This window comes from Pristis pectinata, chromosome 33 (assembly GCF_009764475.1).
Source record: "Pristis pectinata isolate sPriPec2 chromosome 33, sPriPec2.1.pri, whole genome shotgun sequence".
Taxonomy (NCBI): Eukaryota; Metazoa; Chordata; class Chondrichthyes; order Rhinopristiformes; family Pristidae; genus Pristis; species Pristis pectinata.
Genome location: NC_067437.1, coordinates 11,363,239 through 11,384,941, shown reverse-complemented (window position 1 = coordinate 11,384,941; position 21,703 = coordinate 11,363,239). Strand labels below are relative to the sequence as shown.

The 21,703-nt window shown below is 48.0% G+C and overlaps 1 protein-coding gene across 2 annotated transcripts in view; it reads right to left on the bottom strand.

Annotated features, from left to right (window-relative positions):
• Positions 1 to 844: 844 nt before the first annotated feature.
• The window catches only part of LOC127585552 (synaptogyrin-1-like), a 41,065-nt gene continuing 20,206 nt past the window's right edge, over positions 845 to 21,703 (bottom strand). The window contains exons 2-4 of one of the 2 annotated variants that reach the window (XM_052043110.1): positions 10,547 to 10,784; positions 10,292 to 10,440; positions 845 to 4,979 (exon numbers count right to left, since the gene is read on the bottom strand). In XM_052043110.1, coding sequence (XP_051899070.1) covers positions 4,764 to 4,979; positions 10,292 to 10,440; positions 10,547 to 10,784 — 603 coding nt within the window. In that variant the 3' untranslated portion in view covers positions 845 to 4,763. The other variant, XM_052043111.1, reaches the window with a different exon arrangement.

The following is a 21,703-nucleotide window of genomic DNA, read 5'->3' as shown; positions in this document are numbered from 1 at the left end:
TGGCTGTGTTGACCCCAGACTTAATGTTTTCCTTTGATTTATGACCTGCCTCCACCTTTCCAAACATCAGGTCAGACAAACCATTGCCGCCCTACCTTACATGAACACCCCTATGTATTCACAAACCTGCACCGGCTCCAGTTTAGGTCTCAGTTTTCACGAAATCCTCCACTGGGTTTGTTCCCCCCATTTCAATAATCTCCCACCACCCTCCCCAACCCTCCCAGATCTTGTGTTCCTCTGGTTCTGGCCTCTCTGCTCATCCTCAAATTTAATCACTCCCCTTGTTGGCAACCAGAGCCTTGCCTCTGGAAATCCCTGCCACTGTTGGAGTAAGAGTTCTGCCAGCAAGAGAGCTGGAGGAAATGGGAACAGGTCCTATGTAGGTTTGAGGAACAACACCTCTTCTGCCTGAGCACCTTACAGCCCTCAGGACTACATATCAAATTCACCAACTTTTGGCAACTCACTTCTTCGGTCTGTATCAGAATGGACTAATTCTGCTGTTAGTCATCCATCTGATTACTGGCTGAGTCTTTCTTCATTAATACAACCTGATCTGGGCACGTCCCACAGCCCCGTTATTGACAACATACAGCATAAATCACCGTCTGTTCCCAATAACCCATTTGAGCCGGCCTCACCCTCTACAGACAATCCTGCCAATTCCCTGCCTTATCTGCAGATTAAATCCTTTGTTTTATTCTCTTTCCCAGTTCTGACCCAGAGCTAACGTCTTCTCTCTGCACAGAGACTGCCTGACCTGCATTTCTCCAGCATTTTTTAATTTCAGATTTCCAACAAGACATTAAATTCAAAGTGAACAGGAAGCGGTTTTACTACATCAAACATCTTTATTGAGAATCACAATTTTACAGTTAAATATTTGCTATCGTATCAACGTACCACAAACACAAGCCGCGGTGTGAGGGGAACGCACAGCGGCAATGATATTTAAAGCCACAAGGGCTCCATATACACACCATGAAGTCTATACACAGAATGCTACACTTGTTCGGCAATAAGTTAGTGGCTAGTGCAGTGCTCTCTCTGACGGCTGGTGAGTCCGGCATCATGTGGAAAAGATTCCAAGTATTGGTAGAGGTGACACAGGTGTTTGAGGTGATAGGGAGACTTACACCTCACGGGCAAGTCACACTCGGATAGATCCCACTGCTGTTCTATGTCCCACTCACCCATCAAATGTCTCACAGTCCCCTGGCTGGCTGTAACTGCTGGCAAGGGCAGGGGTAATTCCGCCCCCCACACCCACAAGTTGTATTTGGGAGAAATCAGCTTGTGTTTCTACAGCACCTTCCACGTCCCTTTCAGAATATCCTCCCAAGCTCTTTACAGCCAATCAAGTGTGGTCATTGTTGTAGGAAACAGCAGCCTATCAACGCACAGGCAGAAGTGTGACAATGGTTAATGGTGTGGAGCGAGAACTGTTTGAGTAGAACCCCGGGGAGAACCTCCCTGCTCCCATTCAAGGCAACGTCCCATAGGATCTTTTCTCCACACCCGAACTGGGAAGGTTGGATCTTGGTTTAGCGACGGTACCCTGGCACTACAGTGGAGAGCTGCTAAAACCCACAACCTCCTGCCCGGGAGATGAGAGGGATAAGTAACTGGGTCACTGCCAGTGGGTTGCTCTGGTCTTCTCTCATAGAAATGAAATGGAATCAGGAGAGGTGAAACTCAGAGCAAACAGCATGTGTGCCTTCTGTCCGCCTCGGGACAAAAGTTTCACGGATCTCCATCTCCACACTCCCAGGACCTCTCGCTCCTGCCCCCCCATCCCCCCAGTACCTGACAACAGCAAGGACTGGGACAGACACAAGTCTCCAAGAGCAGCTCCCCCAAACTCATTTGGCACCCCATCATGGGCAATGATCCTCAGTCCCACCTCACGCTCTGATGCTCCTTCTCCACCCCTTCAGCCTCGTCTTCTCAGTACGTAAAACATCAGACGCAATGGATTTCAATAGGTTACCTTTTACAGACAGAAGATTCTGATGCCTTCACCCACAACTATTACCTCAGACAGCTTGGGCCTAGCCCGTATACATAGTAACACAAAAAATGTATTTTTTTAAATACAACAGTAAAATACTATATGAAATACAGATTTATACACTTTTAAGGATCTGTTGTTTAAAGTTGCAGTTGTTCCCGGTCTGTACACAGAATACTAGGCAATCTGTAGAACGACGTTTGATAAGACAGCATATTTAGACAGGCAGTTCCACCCCTCCCCACCCCCCCCCCACCTTCTCAGACCTTGCCATCAAACCGCAATCTTGTGTGTTGTCCTGTTTAATGTCAGTCTTAAGATGCCGGCTTTGTGTGCTGTGGAAATCCGACCCTCTGCCTACTACACCCAACTCTACCCAGTTGTTGATTCTCTCTGTTGCACTATTGACTGATGACCAATCGGTTCACTGACTGTAACTATCCCTCCCACTCCTCCCTGCTGAGGGTGGTGGTACCCAGCACCATGGGATCTTGCTCTCCATCTGATAATAGGTACAAGAGCTTCAATCCATGGGCTTCTTGACTGCAAGAGGCCATCCCATGCCGACTGTCCTAGATCGATGCTTCCCAAGTGCCAATCAGTGGCTGGAACTCTCTCTGCCCAGAGGTTCTAAAACCGTCTACTGCCTGGGTCGAGACCAACTCCGTTCCCAGCCCAGAAACCAAAAGGATGTCTCTTTCCAATCTGTGCCAGGCTCTGACCTCGCATTGAGACGCAGGAAGTACCAAAGATCCCGGCCAAGGATTGGCTGGATCTTGAGAGGGCACAGGAGAGAGAAAATGGCTGACCCTCGGGGTGGTGAGGGGCCAAGCTGTGACTAAAATGGAAGCCACCCCTGTTCTTGTGCGGTGCCAAGACCTGCCCTCGACAGCCTGGCTCCAAACTGTGTCCCTGCTTAAACACACAGTGGTGGCAGAGCACAAGACAGGAACAACATTGCAAAAGTGTTCTTAGAGACATCCTCCCCCTCCGTCCCTGCATCTAGATGACCAAAGATCTGGCTGAGGTGCTTACAATGATTAAAGGATGGAATAAGAGAGAAAACTATTCTCTCTAGTGTTGGGCTGGACCAGGATAAGACAGGACAATGTTAAAATGAGAGCCAGGCTGCTCGGGATGAAGTCCGGAGTCTGTCCTTCACACAGAGTGTGAGGGAATCAGATTTCATTCCCACTCCCCCCACTGGCTTTTCTCAGGGTGGCTGAATATTTCAAAACAGTGATAGACTTTAGTTGTTAAACGGATCAAGGGATTTGGACTCGGGCAAGTGGGAGCCAAGGTTAGCGTCACCTATGATCCAGCAGAATGAGGGGATGGGCTGCAAGGACTGAAGACCCTCCTCTACACAACGGCTCCCAGCCAGTGATGGGGCAGAAGCCACAGCCACGCCACTCCACACCGTGCACCACCTCCAGCCGCCAGCGGCTCCCGTTGGCCCTGGGGAGGATTTTCACCCCCTCAGTCTCACGTGGACAATCTCCTTGAGAGGGGCGTTTAACAGATACGATCCAGGGACCTCCCTGCTGCATGGGTGGAATCTCTCAATTTCCCACTCAAAGGACCGCCACCATCCCAGAGCCCAGTGAGGGTCCAATTGGCAACTTGAGGCCAGGTCTGTACCAGGGAAAACCAGACTGAACCCGACCCTCTGGGTAACGGGTTCCCCTGAACACTCTCGCCTACAATACATCCTTTGACAGGACTTTTCCAGCTTCCCCCATCACACCTGGTCCCTTCCCGAGTCCCCGCGACCCCCTCCCCGTTAGCCCACCTTCCGTGATGTGGGACAGAGCTTGGCGAGTCAAGGGGTGTGGGGACAGTAACTGCACCCCTTCCCCAATGCCCTCTGGAACCAAAACCCAAAGGACCTGCTTCAATGGCACCCACTCTCCCCCACCATCACGGCAGAGAGCTTCCCCCACCTCCCGCGCCCCCTCCCCCAACATCCTGAGGGGGCAGTGCCTGTTCTCACAAGGCCAACTCCTCGCCCCCCGCTCTCGGTTTGGAGGGCCAGGGTGGATCGTCAATGGGGGCAGAAACCCCCTGTAAGGGCTTTCTCAGTGGAAGGGGGGCTCTGCTTCCTCCCCCATCCTTACCCCACCCAAACGGTTGCTCCTATTGCTACTTTGTGCTTTTAAGAGGTAATAACAAGTTAACACCCCAAGGAAGCACCTGAGCACTCTGTGCTCTCCCACCAACCCACTCCCACCTCCCCCGATCTGGCATCAGTGGGGAGGGATTCGGAACGACACACACACATCCCATGTAAACGGTGGATGTCTGTGCCACACGTGCATGCTTATACACCAGGGAAATGGGTTCTGCACGTTCTCCAGAGACCCCATCAAGCAGGGAAAGGTGGGTGAACAGAGAGTGAGGCGACCCTCAGAGGAAGTTGCTGTGAGAGGGATCCAGCTTTAACTGGCCACAAAACAATAAGTATTATTATTTTAATAGTGATATACATTTCCCACCATCTGCCGTCAGCTGGCCCAGGTTGATCAGAGCAAGAGGTCAGGAAATTGGAAATCTGTCTGTTTTCTGGAGGTCAAAGATTTATAAAGTGCGATTCAAACACAAGGAGATTACAACCTGCCCTAACTACTTCAGACACACTGATGGCTCACACGTGTTGGAGCTTTCTCCGGCTCGGATCAAGAGTTGCCCAGTAAAATGTGTACCTGCCCCGTGCGAGGGCCTCAGTTACTCGCCCTCACTGTGGACGTGCTCAGTAGCCCTGCGACTGGTATCCGTCTGAGCTGGTGCTGTAGGGGCCCGTGGGCAGCGGCTGCTGGTAAGACCCTGGGGGTTCCATCTCATCGCTGGAGACGTACGGTGCGTAAGGGACGGAGGCGTCCTGGCTCGGGTCGGTGTAGTCCTGGGAGAAGAGGGCAGAGTCGGCGCCAAGACGGTACCGCTGGTACCCCAGGAATGCCTGGCCGGCCTGTTCAATGAGGGGAGGGGAGAGGGGCGAGGGCATGCAAGAGAGGGGGGTGGGGCCGGAGGTGGGAGGGAGGGAGGTGGCAGAGGTGGAGGTGGGAGGGAGGGGGAAATGGGGGAGGGAAGAGAGGGGAGGGGGGAGAGGGGAGGGGTAGGGAGGGGAGGGGCGAGGGGAGACAAGAGTGGTAAAGGGGAAGCAGAGAGAGTGAGTGTCAGGCAGAGGCAGAGAGAGAGAAGGGGAGGGGTTACAGGCAGAGCAGAGAGAGAGAGATATGGGGTGCAGGAAAGACAGGGTGAGTGAGCAAGAGAGAGGACACTGCTGTTAGTGCTGTTAATATGTGCAGATTGTTAAAATATAACCCGACAGCAAAGCTTATTGTGAGTTAGACCAGAGCCTGTAGGTTAAGCAGTCTGAAAAGTCTGACTACATGCAGGCAGTACACTCGAGCAGTAAATCCTTCTGCATTTGCAGGTAGGATTACACAAAAGGTGCAGAGAGAGCTATTACAGAATCAGGCAGGGGCTCAGCTGGTAACTCCATCGAGGTGATTAACCCGGCAAAAGTTGCTGGCACTTCCTCAGAACACGGGGACATGGAGCCTGCAGCCCACTGTCCTAAGAAACAATTGCTTGGGAGGAGAGGAAATTCATTGAAACTCAACAGGCCCCTAGACTGGATCAGGATTGGGCTGCGTTTAACGACTGCATCCATGTTTCTTTTAAATTAACTGTACCAGTAGGGTGACCGGGTGATAAAATTCTCACATTTTTCAAATCACAGCACTGTCTTGCCTCATCCCCATCTCTCCTTCAACCCTGTAAGAGATTGGTGCTCCTCCAATCAAGACCTCTTAATCAAGACCCAAATTTATTCCCACCCACTGCCCTCCCCTTAATTGGCATCCGTGCCTCAGTTGCCTGAGCCTCTCAGCCATTTTAATTGCGGTGTCTTGCCACGTTAAAGGGCACGGTGTAACTGCAGGGGATGTTAAACGTGGAGGCTCATTCCCCAGCCTGCTCTCTCATATTTGTTCACAGGACGTGGATATCAATACCAGTGTCGGCATCAAGTGTCCATCCCTAAATGCCTCTGATCTGAGGAGGCAGTGAAGAGCCAACCTCACTGTGGGTCTGCCAATCTGGGTAAGGAGGGCAGAGTCCCATCTGAGATGAGCCTTTCTAAAAAATATGAATTCCAGATTTTGTCCAATTATGAATCTAAACTCACCAACCTAGAGGTGGGATTTGAACACGTGTCTGGACCAAGGGCTCAGAACGCTGTCTGATGGACGAGAATCACAACCACTGCCTACTGTGCCCAGCACCTCTGCTCCCTGGGGATGAACGCTTCCCAACATGGATCCCATGGAGAAAGTTCCCATGGTTTCAAGTCCCCAGTGGCATTTGTTGGTGGAGGAACCTCTTGGGTTCTCACTATACTCTGGCTTGGGTGAAGCTTCAGGCAATTTGCATTCAGAACCTCCTGACAGCAAAAGAAGTTACTGCTTTTCTGTAGCACCTCTCACATCTTTTCAGGTAAACCAAAATTCTGCACTGTCCGCCAACTATAATCAGGAAATGTGGCACCAATTTGTGCAGAGCAGGTTCCCACTGACAGCAACATGACTAAACCAGATAATTGTCTTTTTAACCAGATTTCTTTTTAAAGAATAAATGTTGATACCAGAATACTGAGGCCTCACCTGTTTTCTCTTTAAAATGGCCCCACAGGATCGTTTATATCCAGCTGAAGGGGACTGCCAAACACCTCATGCTAAAGCCTCTCCAACAATGCAGCACTCCCTTGGTACTGCACAGGAGCTGGACTCGAACCTACATTGCTGACTGATAGGAAGGCGAGGGCTGGGGGTGGAGGCGGTGAAGGTAATACTGAAACATGCCCAGGCCCACAGCATAGGGCAGGAGCTGGAGATGAAGGGGGAAGGGGTTGGTGGGGGCAGTGTGAGAAAGTGGGGGCAACTCGCAAGATCACCCCTCGAGAAGGCGGCATTCATCATTCTCACCGTCCTGGACATGCCCTCTTCTTGTTACTACCATCGGGGAGGAGGTACAAGAGCCTGAAGACCCATGCTCAATGTTTCAGGAACAGCATTTTCCCCTCCTCCATCAAGTTCCTGAACGTTCCATGAACCCATGAACACTACCTCGTTATTCTTTCTCTTTGCATTATTTATTTTTGTAATTTTTAATAATTTTATGTCTTTGCACTGTGCTGCTGCCACAAAAACAAATTTCACGTCATTTTAGTCAGTGATAATAAATCTGATTCTGAAGTCCAAAGAGTGCCAGTGACAAATACTGACTGCCGTCTCCCATGTTAATCTGGTCTAGTGGTAGCGGATCGAGTGGTCAGAGAGTTCCCAGTGAAGGTGTCAGCTTGCACACCTCTCAACCCCTGAACTTCAGACAGTGAGTGAAAGCTGGAGGGTAAGGGAAGCGACAGAGCGTAGGGGAGCAGTTAAGCAAGCACGGGGGTTTGCTGTGGTGGGAACAATTTATTGTATTCCTCAGTGAAGGTGATGTCCTTTAAACGTTCCATTGCAAACAGCACCAGGTAACCCTGCAATAGGAAGGTGCAGGAACTGGGTGAAACAGGCAGTGAAGATCAGGGAGGCGATGCAGCGTGTTCTGTTACGCAGCGCATTCTGTTATGCGGCGCTGACACAGCAGCCAAGTGTCAACCTGCCAGCATCGAGCGTTTGCTGCTCCCCCTTCACCCCAATCAAGCACAAGGTTTAAACAATGTTATTAATCTGTGCCTCCTTGGCTCACTTCTCCCTTGAAAGTGTCGGAGGGCACACATAGAATGTAGAACAGTGCAGCACAGGAGCAGGCCCTTCAGCCCACAATGTCTGTGCCAAACATGATGCCAAATTAAACCAAAACTCTTCTGCCTGCAGATGATCCACATCCCTCCATCCCCTGCATATTCATGTGTCTGTCTAACAGCCTTTTAAATGCCACTATTGTATCTGCTTCCACCACCACCCCTGGCAGCCTGTTCCAGGCACCCACCGCTCTCTGTGTGGAAAAAAAACTTGCCCCGCACATCTCCTTTAAACCTCCCCCCCTCACCTTAAATGCATGTCCTCCAGTATTAGACATTTCTATCCCGGGAGAAAGATTCTCATCGTCTACCCCATCTATACCTCTCATAATTTTATAAACCTCTATCGGGTCTCCGCTCAGCCTCTGACACTCCAGAGAAAACAAACAAAGTTTGTCCAACCTCTCCTTATAGTTAATACCTTCCAATCCAGGCAGCATCCTGGTGAACCTCTTCCACACCCTCTCCAAAGCCTCCACATCCTTCTGTAATGGGGTAACCAGAACTACACACAATACTCCAAGCGCAGCCTAACCAAAAGGTTTTATACAGCTGCAGCAGGATTCCTTTACTCTCATACTCAATGCCCTGACCAATGAAGGCAAGCATTCCATATGCTTTCACCACTCTAGCTCCTTGCATGGCCACTTTCAGGGACTTGGACCCCAAGATCCTTCTGTACATCAAGGTGGTTAAGAGTCCTGCCAATGACTGTATACTTTCCCCTGGGGAAGTACTCTACAGGCACCGACTGCTTTCTGGTGTTTAGCCTGTGAAACCAGAGGGAGAGCATCTACAGGATATTTAACATGGGGCATCGCTGCTAAACCTAGTGACTTGATAGAGGTGTACAAGATGATAAGAGGCATAGATCGAGTGGACAGTCAGAGACCTTTTCCCCAGGGCGACAATGGCTAACACGAGGGGACATAATTTTAAGGTGACTGAAGGAAGATGTAAGGGGGATGTCAGAGGTAAGGTCTTTACACAGAGAGTGATGGGTGCGTGGAAGGCATTGCCTGCAGAGGTTGTGGGAGCAGATACATTAGGGACATTTAAGAGACTCTTAGATAGACACATGAATGATAGAAAAATGGGGGCAATGTGGGAGGGAAGGGTTAGATAGATCTTAGAGCAGGATAAAACGTCAGCACAACATTGTGGGCCGAAGGCCCTATACTGTGCTGTAGTGTTCTATGTTAAACCCAGTCGTGCACTTGTCAGGCATCCCAGAATTTACCCGATTTCCTCGGGGTCATTAGGGAACGGTGAACCAGGATGGATTCCCCTCCCGGAGCCCTGGGTTATTCAAGGCTGTGAGGATAACTAGTTTACTTCATACAGTTTGCCTGGAAGTGATGGGGCCCCCAGAGTTTGCCAACAAAAGTAGAAACCCCTGAATGTTCAAGGCCCACAAAACAGTGGGCGGCACAGTGGCACAGCTGGTAGAGCCGCTACATTGCAGCGCCAGTGAACTGGGTTCGATCCTGACATCCGGTGCTGTCTCTGTGGAGTTTGCATGATTTCCCTCCAGGTGCTTCCCACGTCCTGGACAGGTTGGTAGGTTAATTGGCCACTGTGCCCCTAATGTAGGCCAGTGGTAGAATCTATGGTGGGGTGGGGGGGGAGCTAATGAGACTGTGGGGAGAATAAAAGTGGGGTTCATCATGGATTAGCATAAATGAGTGGTTGATGGTCCGCATGGATTCAGTGAGCCAAAGGGCCTATTTCCATACTGTCCTCTCCGTGACCCTTTAACCCCTTAAACAGGCTTTATAAAGAAGGTTAATGTAAGGAACAAATCAAATTTCTCTCTGCACTCTCCCATCAAACACTCCCAGGGGGCAGGTAAGGCACAGGTTCAGTACAGATATAGCTCCTTCTACACTCTCCCACCAAACAGTCTCAGAACAGATAAGGCACAGGTTAGATATAGAGTAGAGCTCCCTATACACTATCCCATCAAACACTCGCAAGGCAGGAACAACATAGGTCAGATACAGAGTAAAGCTCCCTATACACTGCACACCAAATGCTCCCAAAGCCAGCTATAGCACTGGTTAGATACAGAATACATCTCCCTCTACACTGCTCTGTCACACGCTTATAGGATCAGGTACAGCAAGAACTAGGCACACAGTAAAGCTAACTCTACAAAATATTTCACATCCCCATTATTGAGACACCAACCTACTGCTCTGTCCATGGAGAAGCTGAAGGGGAGATTCCACAAGGTTCACTGTCACATGCTCAAAGTGGTGGAGCACTTCAGGCTATCCAGGAAGACCTGATGAACAGCGCTCGGGAACTCCCTTGTGGGGCTGCTACAATCAGGACTTGCAGCCTCATCTAACTTAACAGGCAGGAGAAGATGACACCAGGCCTCAAGAGGGTGAAGTGAACACCACCATCTCGCTCCGTGGGCTTTGGTAATGTAAGACACTGGTCTACAAGTGTCAAATACTCACCCAGGTGAAGATTGAGAAGAAGGAGAAGGTGATCGCGGCGCGGGCAGCGTCTGCGCCTTCCTTCAGCGGGTTATCTTCGGCCAGGTTCGTGGCCTGCCACTGGTTGGTGAGGAAACAGAACCCCACAAACCACAGGAAGGCCCAGCAGGCTGCAGGAGGGAAAGGGGAAAAAAATCAAAGGAAAGCTGGAACACTTTGCCCCAACACGTGTTATCCCCTGGAGACCCGTCATCCCACCGGGAATCCGGCGCTCACCTGAAAATCCGATGTCCCCCAAGACCACCTTCTTGCGGTCCTTGACACTGCTGATCTGTGGGAAGTAGGCATCGAGGGCAAGGAAAGCCAGGCACCCGAGGAAGGCCAGCACGCCGATGGTGATGCCATAGTTACAAGCGTTAGCATTCCGATTGAAGATGCAATGCTCCTCAATCTCGTTCGGTCGGTTCACGTAGCCCTCGTTGACGATGGATCCAAAAACAACAATGGAGAAAAGCTGTGGAGGGTGCACATGAGAGAGAGCGAGAGCGAGAGAGCGAGAGCGAGAGAGAGAGCGAGAGAGAGAGAGAGAGAGAGTGACAGAGAGATAGATAGAATGAGAGCATGAGATAGTGTGAGAGAGGCAGTGGGATAGAGAGATTGAGTGAGTTCCAGTGATGGGGTGTGCACATGAGATAGAGGGTGAGCGAGCCGGGGGGTGGTGAGCCACCAAAAGTGTGGACACAAGAGAAAGAGCCAGGGAAAGGGGAAGGGAGAAGATAAGATGAGATAAGATTTTTTTTATTAGTCACATGCTCATCGAAACACACAGTGAAATGCATCTTTTGCATAGAGTGTTCTGGGGGCAGCCCGCAAGTTTCGCCACGCTTCCGGCGCCAACACAGCATGCTCACAACTTCCTAACCCGTATGTCTTTGGAATGTGGGAGGAAACCGGAGCACCCGGAGGAAACTCATGCAGACACGGGGAGAATGTGCAAACTCCTTACAGACAGCGGCTGGAATTGAACCCGGGTCGCTGGCACTGTAAAGCGTTACACTAACCGTTACACTACCGTGCCTGCCTACACAGTAAGAGAGAATGAGAGAAATATTAGCATTCAATATATTCAAACAAAGTATTTCTGAAGCAATTTTGACAGCCCAGAGGCACCTCATCCCCAGCTGGAAAAATATAAGATGATGCTGAGGGACATGTTGATGTTAGAGCAGGTTAACAAAACCTTGGTGAAAGAGACAATCCTTAAGGAGCATCATAAAGAAGAGGGAGGTGAAGATGTTTAGGGAGGGAATCTCAGACTTGGGGCCCAGGTAGTTTAAGGTAAGCCCAGTGATGATGGCGAGATTAGGTTTACAAATGGTCAAGAGGCCGGGATTGGAGAGTGCAGAGATTGGAGGATTGTGGTTGGAGGAGGTCACAGATACAGGGTGGGGTGAGGGCAAAAGAGAATTTGCAAACAAGGATACAGATTTTAAAACAGTGTAGGGCAGTGAGCACAGGGGCAAGGGAGAATAAGGTGGTGCAAGTTAGGACACGGGCAGATTTTTGATGAATTCAAGTTTAGGGAGAGTTGGATGGGGAGTTTGGCCGGGAGAATGCTGGAATAGTCATCTAGAGGTACCAAAGCTGAGGGTGAAATTTCAGCTCAAATAACCCAAGGTGTGGAGTAGCTAGGCAAGGCTACAAAGGTAGAAATCGCTGACATCAGCTAAAAGCAAAGAAATATGGTCCAAACTCATCTTAAGATCAAGTATAAAACTGAGGTTGTGAGGAATCTGGTCCAACCTGGGACTGTTTCTTTAATTTATTCATTTCTTGAGATCTCAGTTGGTATTGATATTGGAAGTAGCCTAGTCACTGACAAAACCAGCATCTATTACCCATGCCAAATTGTCACTGAGGTGGTGGAGGAGCGCCTTGAACCATTGCAGACCTTCTGGTGAAGGTTTTCCCACAGCGTTTTTCGAGAAGTTGTTACAGATGTTACACCCAGCAATGATGAACCAGCAATAAATTTCCAAGAAAGAATATGTGAGACATAGAACATAGATCACTACAGCACAGTACAGGCTCTTCGGCCCACAATGTTGTGCTGACATTTTATCCTGCTCTAAGATCTATCTAACCCTTCCCTCCCACATAGCCCACTAGTTTTCTATCATTCATGTGTCTAAGAGTCTCTTAAATGTCCCTAATGTATCTGCCCCCACAACCTCTGCAGGCAGTGCGTTCCACACACCCACCACTCTCTGTGTAAACAAACTTACCCCTGACATCCTCCTTATACCTTCCTCCAATCAAAATTATATCCCCTCATGTTAGCCATTGTTGCACTGGGAAAAAGTCTCTGACTATCCACTCGACCTATGCCTCTTATCATCTTGTACACCTCTATCAAGTCAGCTCTCATCCCCCTTCTCTCCAAAGAGAAAAGCCCGAGCTCGCTCAACCTATCTAACATATAACCAAGATATGCTCTCCAATCCAGGCAACATCCTGGTAAATCTCCTCTGCGCCCTCTCTAAAGCTTCCACATCCTTCCTATAATGAGGCAACCAGAACTGAACACAATACTCCAAGTGTGGTCTAACCAGAGCTATAGAGCTGCAACTCTATAGACACTTGGACAAGAACCCAGGGGTGGTGGTATTCCCTTGCACTTGAGGCCCTTGACCTTCTTAGTGAGTAGTTGAGACCGCTGGTTTGAGAGATGGTATTGGACGCAGTCTAGACAAGTAGCTGGTTATAGAAGAAGATGGTGTAGGATGATGGATTGGGTACCAATCAAATAGATTACTTTGTTCTATATGGTGTCAAGCCCCTTGAGAGTTGTTGAAGCTGCACTCTTCCAAACAAATTGAGATAATTCCATAAAACTCATTTGCAGCATGTGGAAAGACTTTGGCTATCAGGGGGTGAATCATTCACCACAGAATACCCACCCTCTGACCTGCTCTTGTAGCCACAATATTTATGTGGTTGGACTAGTTGAGTTTCTGGTCAATGGTGACCAGAATGTTGATGGTGGAGATGCAACGATGGTAATCCCATTGAATGTCAAGGTTAGGTGGTTAGACTCTCTTGTGGGAGGTGATCATTGCCGACCACTTTAGTGGTGCAGTTGTTACTTGATACGTTTATCACCCCATGGCTGAATGTTGTTCAGGTCTTGCTACAGGGCAGCATGGACTGCTTTATTTGCTGAGGTGTTGAGAATAGAATTGAACATTGTGTAATCAACTATAAACATCCACCCTTTTGACCTTATGATGGAAGGAAGATCAGTGATGAAGCAGGTGAAGATGCTTAGACCTAACACACCCCATTCCTGCAGTGATATCTTGGGACTGGGATGATTAATCTACAACAACCACAACCATCCTCCTTTATGTGAGGTAGGACGCCAACCACTGGAGTATTTCCCACTTGGTTCCCACTGCCCACTTTTACCGGGGCTCCCTGACACCACTCCTCGATGTCAAGAACAGTCACTCTTACCTCAGGAACTTAGCTCTTTGGTCCAAGTTTGGACCAAGGCTGTGATGAGGTCTGCAACCAAGGTCATCTTGGCAAAACCCAAATGGACATCAGAGAGCAAGTTATTGGAGAGTGTGCACCGTCAACAACCCCTTTTATCACCTTGCTGATGATCAAGAGGAGGCTGAGCAGTAATTAGCTGGATTGGATTTGTCCTGCTTTCTTGGGCAGGACACAGCTCGGCAATTTTTCACACTGGCGGGTAGCTTCTCCTGTTGTGACTGTGTACCCGAACAGCTTGGCTAGAGGAGCATCTAGTTCTAGAGGGCTACCACACGTTGCTAGGTCTCGTACACTTTGCTGTTTCCAATGCTCTCAGCCATTTCTTAATATCACCCAGAGTGACCAGAGTTGACTGAAGAGTGGCTTCTGTCATGGTGGGATCTCAGGAAGAAGCAGAGATGGATTGTCTACTTGGAACTTCCGGCTGAACGTGTTCAGAATGAGACTAAACGTTGCTTCAACCTCATCATTAGCATTCACATGCTGAGCACCACCATCACCGAGGATTGCGATGACCTTGGAACCCTCTTCAGCCGTTAGCTGATTCCCTGTCCCCCCATCATACACAACCACACGTGGACAGACTGCAGAGCTCTGAATCAATCTGTTTATCATAAGGTGACTTAGCTCTGTCTGTTGCATGCTGTTTAGTGTTGCTGCTTGATTAGACTGGCACCTTGACATTTTTAAGGTTTGCCTGCTGCTCCCCCCAGCATTCCCTTCTGTATTAGGGTTGATCCTCTGGCGTGATAGTAATGGTAGCACGAAGATCGAGGTGGCATACATTTCAGAAGGTCCCGGCACTTCACGGAGGCCCAACTACGAACTGCCGGATCTGGTCTGTCCATCTCATTTAGCATGACAGTCATGCCAGGCAACAGAGTAAAAGGTTTTCTCAATGTGAACATGGGTGTCTCCACAAGGACTGTATGGTGGCCACTTCTACCAGTGCTGTCGTGAACACTGGTAGATTGGGGAGGACAAGATCAAGCAGCTTTATCCCTCATGTTGGTTCACTTACCTGGTGCAGACCCAGACTAGCAACTACGTCCCTCAGAAGTTAGCCAGTTAAGTGGTGGAGCTACCAAACCTCTTGGTGATGGACACTGAAGTCCCCATTCACAGTACATTCTGTGCCCTTACTACTTTCAGCACTTCTACCAAGTGTTGGTCAACATGGAGCAGCCCTTGAGGGAGGTGGGAATCAGGAGGTTCCTTGTCCAAGTTTGACTTGATATGGCAACTGCTCAGCCCAAGACTGCAAGAAATTGCAGACAACTGTGAACATTGCCCGGTCTACCACGAAAACCAGCTTCTCCTCCATTGACTGTCTACACTTCCCACTGCCTCAGAAAAGCAGCCAACATAATCAAGGACCCCTCCCACACCAGTCATTCCCTCTTCTCCCTTGAGAACATTTAGCACCAGGCGCAAGGACACCTTCCATCCCGCGGTTCATCAGAGCCTTGAACAGACCTCTAATACAAGTAAAAAAACAAACTGTTGATCTTCCAGTCTACCTCGTCATAGTCCTTGCAGTTTAGTTGTTTACCTGCGCTGCACTTTCTTGGTAACTGCAACACTTTATTCTGCATTTCTACACTTTGAGTCCAGATGAAGGGTCCCAACCCAAAACGTCAACTATCCATTTCCCTCCATAGATGCTGCCTGCCCCGCTGAGCTCCCCCAGCATTTTGTGTGTTACTTTATTCTGCATTCCGTTTTGCTTTCTACTGCCTTGACGTACTTATGTACGGAATGATCTGTCTGGATGGCACGCAAACAAAAGCTTTTCACTGTATTTCAGTACAGGTGACAATAATAAACCAATACTTCATGAGGGATACTCTCTTCTGGCTGTACACCACAGTGCTGCCTCCTCTGGTGAGTCAGTCCTGTGGGTGGGACAGGACGCACCCAGGGATTGCAATGGAGAAGTCTGGCACGTTGTCAACAAGGTAGGATTCTGTGAGTACAACTACACCAGGCTGTTGCTTGACTAATCAGTGAGACCGGTCTCCTAATTTGGGCACCAGTCCCCAGATGTTCATGAGGAAGACTTTGCAAGGCTGACTGAACTGGGAACAATTCAACAGTGTCAGAATGCAATGCTGGGTGCTCCCTCCATCTTATTCCTTCATTTCAACATACCATTAATGGTGCAACTGAGTGGCTATTTCAGTCAACCACGTTGGGTTTGGAGTTGCATACAGCAAAACTTCTCCCCAAAGGACACAAGTGAACCAACAGGTTTTTTATGACAATCCAGTGGTTTTGTAGTTATCATTGTTAATGACCAAACCTTCTGTAATTTCAATTTGATTAACAGAATTTAAATTCTACAGGTGAATTTGGGTCTCTGCAGTGAAGAAGCTCTGATCAAAGTCACTAAGGACTCTCTCCCTCCTGCGTCTGCAAACTTTGACCTGCCAACTACATACTGGGAAGATGAAGCCCTTGTGATCAGCCACCATCACAAAACTAACCGACTCCATCCTTGGGCAACTGTTTTGGGACAGTGGTGGTACAAGTGGTTAAGATGCTGAACTGTAATCTATTTTGAGCAGTGGGGTGACATTGGGGGAGGAGAGCAGGGCCAACTGTGTCAAGGCTGAAGACCAACTGAGAAGGATGAGGGGGGGGGAGATTACCGGTCACAATCACACAGGAAAGTCGCGTGATTTTAATCAGTATTGTGGAAGAGCTGGCAACCTTTCTGCAGAAGTTCAAACAATTAGTTTCAGGGAAGATGTACTTTAATTTTTGAGAGCAACACTATGGAACTCCAGGACTCATCAAGCCTGTGGTATCCCAACCCTACTGCAGTGTAATACATTACAACATTGACTCCTATTACCTTAGTGTTACAAATACAGTGGCATGCAAAAGTTTGGGCACCCCTGGTCAAAATTTACATTACTGTGAATAGCTAAGTGAATAAAAGATGACCTGATTTCCAAAAGGCATAAAGTTAAAGATGACACATTTCTTTAATATTTTAAGCAAGATTACTTTTTTATTTCCATCTTTTACAGTTTCAAAATAACAAAAAAGGAAAAGGGCCCGAAGCAAAAGTTTGGGCACCCTGAATGGTCAGTAACACCCCCTTTGGCAAATATCACAGCTTGTACACGCTTTCTGCAGCCAGCCAAGAGCCTTTCAATTCTTGTTTGGGGGATTTTCACCCATTCTTCCTTGCAAAAGCCTTCTAGTTCTGTGAGATTCTTGGGCCGTCTTGCATGCACTGCTCTTTTGAGGTCTATCCATAGATTTTCGATGATGTTTAGGTCGGGGGACTGTGAGGGCCATGGCAAAACCTTCAGTTTGTACCTCTTGAGGTAGTCCATTGTGGATTTTGAGGTGTGTTTAGGATCATTATCCTCTTTTCATCTTCAGCTCTTTTTTTTTACAGATGGTGTGATGTTTGCTTCCAGAATTTGCTGGTATTTAATTGAATTCATTCTTCCCTCTACCAGTGAAATGTTCCCCATGCCACTGGCTGCAACACAAGCCCAAAGCATGATTGATCCACCCCCATGCTTGACAGTTGGAGAGGTGTTCTTTTCATGAAATTCTGCACCCTTTTTTCTCCAAACATACCTTTGCTCATTGTGGCCAAGAAGTTCTATTTTAACTTCATCAGTCCACAGGACTTGTTTCCAAAATGCATCAGGCTTGTTTAGATGTTCCTTTGCAAACTTCTGATGCTGAATTTTGTGGTGAGGACGCAGGAAAGGTTTTTTTCTGATGACTCTTCCATGAAGGTCATATTTGTGCAGGTGTCGCTTCACAGTAGAACAGTGCACCACCACTCTAGAGTCTGCTAAATCTTCCTGAAGGTCTTTTGCAGTCAAATGGGGGTTTTGATTTGCCTTTCTAGCAATCCTACGAGCAGTTCTCTCGGGAAGTTCTCTTGGTCTTCCAGACCTCCACCGTTCCTGTTAACTGCCATTTCTTAATTACATAACGAACTGAGGAAAGGGCTATCTGAAAACACTTTGCTATCTTCTTACAACCTTCTCCTGCTTTGTTGGCATCATTTATTTTAATGTTCAGAGGGCTAGGCAGCTGCTTAGAGGAGCCCATGGCTGCTGATTGTTGGGACAAGGTTTGAGGAGTCAGGGTATTTATAAAGCTTTGAAATTTGCATCACCTGGCCTTTCCTCACGATGACTGTGAACAAGCCATAGCCCTAACAAGCTAATGAAGGTCTGAGACCTTGGTAAAAGTTATCCGAGAGCTCAACTCTCTTGGGGTGCTTAAACTTTTGCATGGTGCTCCTTTCCTTTTTTCACTCTAAAATTGTACAAAACAAAAATAATACACTAATCTTGCTCAAAATGTTGAAAAGAATGTTTCATCTTTAACTTTGACTTTTGGAGATCAGTTTATCTTCTACTCACTTAACTATTCACAGTAACAGAAATTTTGACCGGGGTGCTCAAACTTTTGCATGCCACTGTAATTTGACACTTCTTCATCTCTGTGTTGAAGTATGAAAAAGATCTTTAAAACAAAATCAGGGTGGCGCACTGGTGTAGCTAGTATTGTTGCTGCATCACATCTCCAGAGACCCAGGTTCAGTCCTCACCTTGGGTTCTGTCTGTGTAGAGTTTGCACGTTCTCCCTGGGACCACTTGGGTTTCCTCTGGGTGCTCTCACTTCCTCCTAAGTCCCATGGAAGTGCAGGTCAGTGGACTAATTGGCCACCGTAAATTGCCTCGAGTGTGTAGGTGAGTGGTCATGGGGATTACAAAGGGAAGGTGAGTGGGGGAAGTTAATGGGAATGTGGGGAGAATAAAATGGGATTAGCGTAGGATTAGTGTAAATGGGTGCTTAATGGTCAGGACAGCCTCGGTGGGCCGAAGGGCCTGTTTCTGTGTTGTATGACTATGACAAATTCTATTCTTGGGCCAAATAATTCTTGACAATGCTTTCACAGCAGCCACTTGGGTCACGCAATGTAATGAAGTCCCGTCGATTATCGGGGAAAGGATTAACATTAGATCCAGTGTTTGATCCCCGCTGAGAGAGCACCACAGAGGCTACAACGTTCAGACAGAAGGGTCTCTGGCTTTGCCTGCACCTCACATAGCACCTTCTTCCCTTTGTCATCCCCATGACCACTTCATTCTGGTTCTAGGCATCTTCTGTTCTACCTTTTTGTTTTGTACCCTCCCTTCCCGTAATGCATCAAGAACAGACACATAGGACTAATCGTTGGACTGGTAATTCAGACACCAGGACTAACAACACAGACACTAGTTCAAAATCCCACCACAGCAGCCAGGAAACTGAAATTCAGTTAAATAAATTTGATATATAATAAAAGATTGCTGCTGACTGTAAAAAAAAACACTGGAGTTATCACAAAACCCAACCGATTCACTGTAATTCCTTCAAGGAAAGCAACCCTAGCCAGTGTGACTCTAATTAGAGCAGCACAGTGGTGCAGAAGTAAAGCTGTTGCCTCACAGCTCCAGTGACCTCAGTTCGATCCCGACCTCGGATGCTGTCTGCGTGGAGTTTGCATCATCTCCCCGTAGCCGTGTGGGTTGCCCTGGGTGTTGTTCGAGTCTCCTCGCACATCCAAGAGACGTGCGGGTTAGTGGGTTAATTGGCCAATGTAAATTGCCCCATAGTAGGATCTGGGAGGGGTTGATGGGAGTGTGGGGAGAACAAAATGGGATCAGTGTAGGATTAAAGAGAATTCCAAGGTGTTTTATACATACGTTAAAAACAAGAGGGTCACTAGGGAGAGGGTAGGACCACTCAAGGACAAAGGAGGGAATTTATGCCTGGAGCCAGAGGAAATGGGTGAGCTACTAAATGAGTACTTCGTATCTGTATTCACCAAGGAGGACGTGGATGATAGTGAGATCAGGGAGGGATATGCTGATGTTCCAGGGCATGTTGATATCCGGAGGTGTTGTGGGGTCTCTTGAAGAGCATTAAGATGGATAAGTCCCCAGGGTCTGATGGGATATATACCAGGTTATTGAGAGAGGCAATAGAGGAGATTGCTGGGCCCTTGACACAGATCGTTGTATCCTCTTTTGCCACAGGCAAAGTCTCAGAGGACTGGCGAATATCTAATGTCGTTCTATTTTGGAAGGGCAGCAGAGACAAGCCAGGAAGTTATATGCCAGTGAGCCTTACATCAGTGGTAGGGAAATTACTGGAAACGATTCTTAGGGATAGGATCCACTTGCACCTGGGAAAGCACAGAGTTATTAGGGATAGTCAGCATGGCTTTGTGAGGGGGAGGTCATGTCTTGCAAACATGATTGAGTTTCTTGAGGAGGTGACAAAGATGACTGATATGGCAATGGATGTTGTATACATGGACTTTAGTAAAGCTTTTGACAAGGTCATTCACGGTAGGTTGATCCAGAAGATTAAGGCACATGGGATAAATTGGTAAATTGGTTTATTATTGTCACATGTACCGAAGTACAGTGAAAAGCTTTGTTTTGCATGCCATCCATATAGATCATTCCATTACAACTGTGCATTGAGGTAGTACAATGTAAAACAATAACAGAATGCAGAATAAAGTGTAACAGCTACAGAGAAAGTGTAGTGCAGGCAGACAATGAGGTGCAAGGCCACGATGAGCTAGATTGTGAGGTCAAGAGTCCATCTTATTGTACTAGGGGACCGTTCAATAGTCTTATAACAGCAGGATAAAAGCTGTCCTTGACCGGTGGTACGTGCTTTCAGGCTTTTGTACCTTTTGCCTGATGGGAGAGGGGAGAAGAGAGAATGTCCAGGGTGAATGGGGTCTTTAATTACGCTGGCTGTTTTATCGAGGCAGCGAGAAGTATAGACAGAGTCCATGGAGGGGAGGTTGGTTTCCATGATGTGCTGAGCTGTGTCCACAACTCTCTGCAGTTTCGTGCGGTCTCGGGCAGAGCAGTTGCCGTACCAAGCCGTGATCCATCCAGGTAGGATGCTTTCTATGGTGCATTGATAAAAATTGGTGAGGATCCATCGAGACTTGGTAGACTGGATTCAAAATTGGCTTGTCCATAGAAGAGGGTGGTGATGGAGGGGTGTTACTCTGACTGGAGGTCTGTGACCAGTGGTGTTCTGTAAGGATCAGTGCTGGGACCTATATATGATTTGGACAGAAGTGTAGGTGGGCTGATTAGTAAATCTGTAGATAACACAAAAATTGGAGGAGTTGTGGATAGTGAGGAAGGTTGTCAGAGGATTCAGCAGAATATAGACCAGTTGGAAGCATGGGCAGAGAAATGGCAGATGGAGTTTAATCCATACAAGTGTGAAGTGTTGCACTTTGGCAGGTCAAATGCAAGGGGAAAGTATACAGTAAATGGCAGGACCCTTAGGAGCACTGATGTAGAGGGATCTTGGGATGCAAGTCCATAGCTCCCTGAAAGTGACAACACAAATAGAAGGGGTAGTCTTTAAAAGAGTAAACTGTTCCAAGATCCCAGCATCCTCAAACAAACATAGACACTACAGGAGGAGATATTAGGTCAGGTTACTACAAGATGGAGAGGAGTGCCTTAAAAAGAGAAAAAGAGTGTAGGGGCTTGGAGTGGGAATTTCAGAGTAGATATCTGAAGGCATTGCTGCCACTGGTAGAACAATCACATTTGGGGGAAATGGAGAGGCCTTAATTGGAGGGGCAGAGGGGTTCCAGCGAGTTACGGGCCTGCAGGGTGCTGGAGGAATGGCATTTACTGCCACTTCTATTGTCTGTGGACTTGCAACCTTCTGGAATGAACTACGAATTTTCCAACTTCAGATAACCTGCTCTCTCATCATTTCCAATCATCATACTCATGTCCCTTTCTCAGCTGTTTCTATAAAATGCCTAACAGTCTATACTTACACTCCTTATCCCCC